The 2,226-nt window shown below is 43.7% G+C and overlaps 1 protein-coding gene across 1 annotated transcript; it reads right to left on the minus strand.

Moving 5' to 3' along the window:
- Positions 1 to 750: 750 nt before the first annotated feature.
- On the minus strand, positions 751 to 2,007 carry LOC141816932 (mitogen-activated protein kinase kinase kinase 18-like). The gene has a single exon (XM_074704654.1). It carries the CDS (start codon positions 2,005 to 2,007, stop codon positions 751 to 753), a length of 1,257 nt encoding a protein of 418 aa, XP_074560755.1.
- Between the last annotated feature and the right edge of the window lie 219 nt (positions 2,008 to 2,226).

The raw sequence follows: 2,226 nt of genomic DNA on the forward strand, positions 1-2,226 counted from the left end.
CCCTCATTTAATATTTTAAGATTCTTTTAGTAGTACTCTAAATGATTTAAAATTTTTAGAATATTTTGGTGTTGATTTGTGAAGATTCAACACCATAACGGTGTTGGTCTTCAAAAATCAACATCGTAGTATATGAGAAAAATCAATACTATCGTGTTTGTATCAAAAAACTAACACGACTATGGTACTAGTATTTAGAAATCAGCACCATAGCGATTTCGATATTTAAGCTATGATACTAATTTCTTAAGACCAACACCAAGTGATTTTTTATTTTTTTACTTTTATTAATAAAATCAATCCTCATTATTAATTTTATTTTTATTCATTTATAATTAGATATTAAAAAATAAAAATATATTTTAATTTTTTATTAACCTTCTTTTATATTTTTATAATTTTTAACTAAAATTTCAAAATTAAAAATCAATAAATTTAAAGGATTAGTTGTTAAAGTTTAAGTTGTGGTTGTGTTTAAATTAGTTTAATTTAATTTAAAAGAAAAAAAAAAAGAAAAGATGTTACATGCAAAAGAAAAAATAAAACAAATTAATAGGAGTAAAATTAAAATTAGATACACCTTTAAAAATTCTAAAATGTATGTCTTTTAAGAATTCTAAAAGTGTTTTTTAGGAAATTGTCAATAACTAGTCACATACAACGTACGACAACGCCTTTTGGGAAATTGTAAAGCAGCCGTTACCTAAATCTAACACCTTGCCGGTTCCTTGCCATCGAGTCACCGGCTGCCTATTCACAGCAAAGCGCAGCGCGGTTAAAGACAAGAGACGATACGACGAAATTAATTGCCACAAAAAAGAGCCAATACCAAATCTCAATTTGGATTTCCCGTTTATGCTTTTCTGAAACGGAATCAACGTTGCAACTGCAACTACCCTCGCTTTTACATGAATTACAATGACTAATAATCACACTCTCATGTGCCGAATTATTATTGAAATAATGAGAGATTGTTCCAGCCGCAGTGGGTTGGGTTTCGTCGCCGTCGTTGCTCCTAATTGTTACCCAAATGTTATCCCACGTCCAGTCAGGAATGCTACTGCAGATCAGCTGATCGATCCTCTCCGACGGTTCATCGGTGGAGGGGCGTTCGTCGGCTTCCTCATCGCCGTCCGGCACAGACTCCCAGAACGCCTGGTTCAGAGTGCTCTTGGGGGATACCTCCAATTTAACTATTGACGAGGAGGAATTCACGAACACGTGCTGGAGAAGTTGCTCTGCCGTCCACCGCTCTCTGGGGTCCCTCGCCAAACACTTGGTCAGGAAGTCTTGCCCCTCGTCGGAGAGCCAGTTGGGTATCTCCGGCACTTCCTGCGAGAATGCAATCCGGTGAACAGCGGCGAGGGGGTCGACGATGTCGGGCCAAGGGGCGTGGCCGGTGGCCATCTCTATGACGGTGCAGCCTAACGCCCACACGTCGGCCAACGGCCCTTGCCCTTGGCCGCGGGCCACTTCAGGGGCCATGAACACGGGCGTGCCTCGCAACCTGCAGCATGGCTCGTTGGCACTGTTGCGATTGCCAATCCGAATGGCGGAGCCCAAGTCGGCGAGCATGGCGTGGCCGTCGGAGGTAATAAGGACGTTTCTCCCCTTGACGTCGCAATGAACGATGCCCCTGGAGTGCAGGTGAGCCATGCCTCTGAGGATGTCGCATGTGATTGACCTAATGGCCAAGTCATTCAGGCGACCTCCCTGCTTGGTGACATAGTCGGATAGCGATCCCTCTGCTGCGTACTCCAAGAAGAGGTTGTAGTAGAGACTGCTGGAGGGTGAATCCCAGCTGATATCGAATCCAAGACAATCGACTAGATAAGGAGAATCGAGGGATGAGAGTATGCTCTGCTCTCGCTGCAGCGAGGCTGAGTGAGCGACCAACGCCGACTTGACGGAGAAAACTTGCCCTGTGGAAGGATGGGTGGCGATGTAGACGGCTGAGGAGGAGCCACGACCGATGAGCTTTCCCCGGCGCCACCCACTAATTCCCATTTTACAATGGAAGAAAAGGTTGTTATCTTGTCGATGAAAGCAAGGGGCGAGGCGGACGGACGGATATATAAATGCGAAGAAGAAGCATTGAGAATTAGGATTTTGGCAGCGGGCAGAGTGGCCAAAAGTCGAACACCTTGCGGGCCTTAGGAGCTGCAGAAAAACATTAAATTAACAATAAAGAGTATCGCCCGAAACACTTTGGCAGGATGTGGGCGG

This window comes from Curcuma longa, unplaced genomic scaffold (genome assembly GCF_044706935.1).
Source record: "Curcuma longa cultivar G26 ecotype Majalengka, Jawa Barat unplaced genomic scaffold, ITB_CL_G26_1.1 contig_18664, whole genome shotgun sequence".
NCBI lineage: Eukaryota > Viridiplantae > Streptophyta > Magnoliopsida > Zingiberales > Zingiberaceae > Curcuma > Curcuma longa.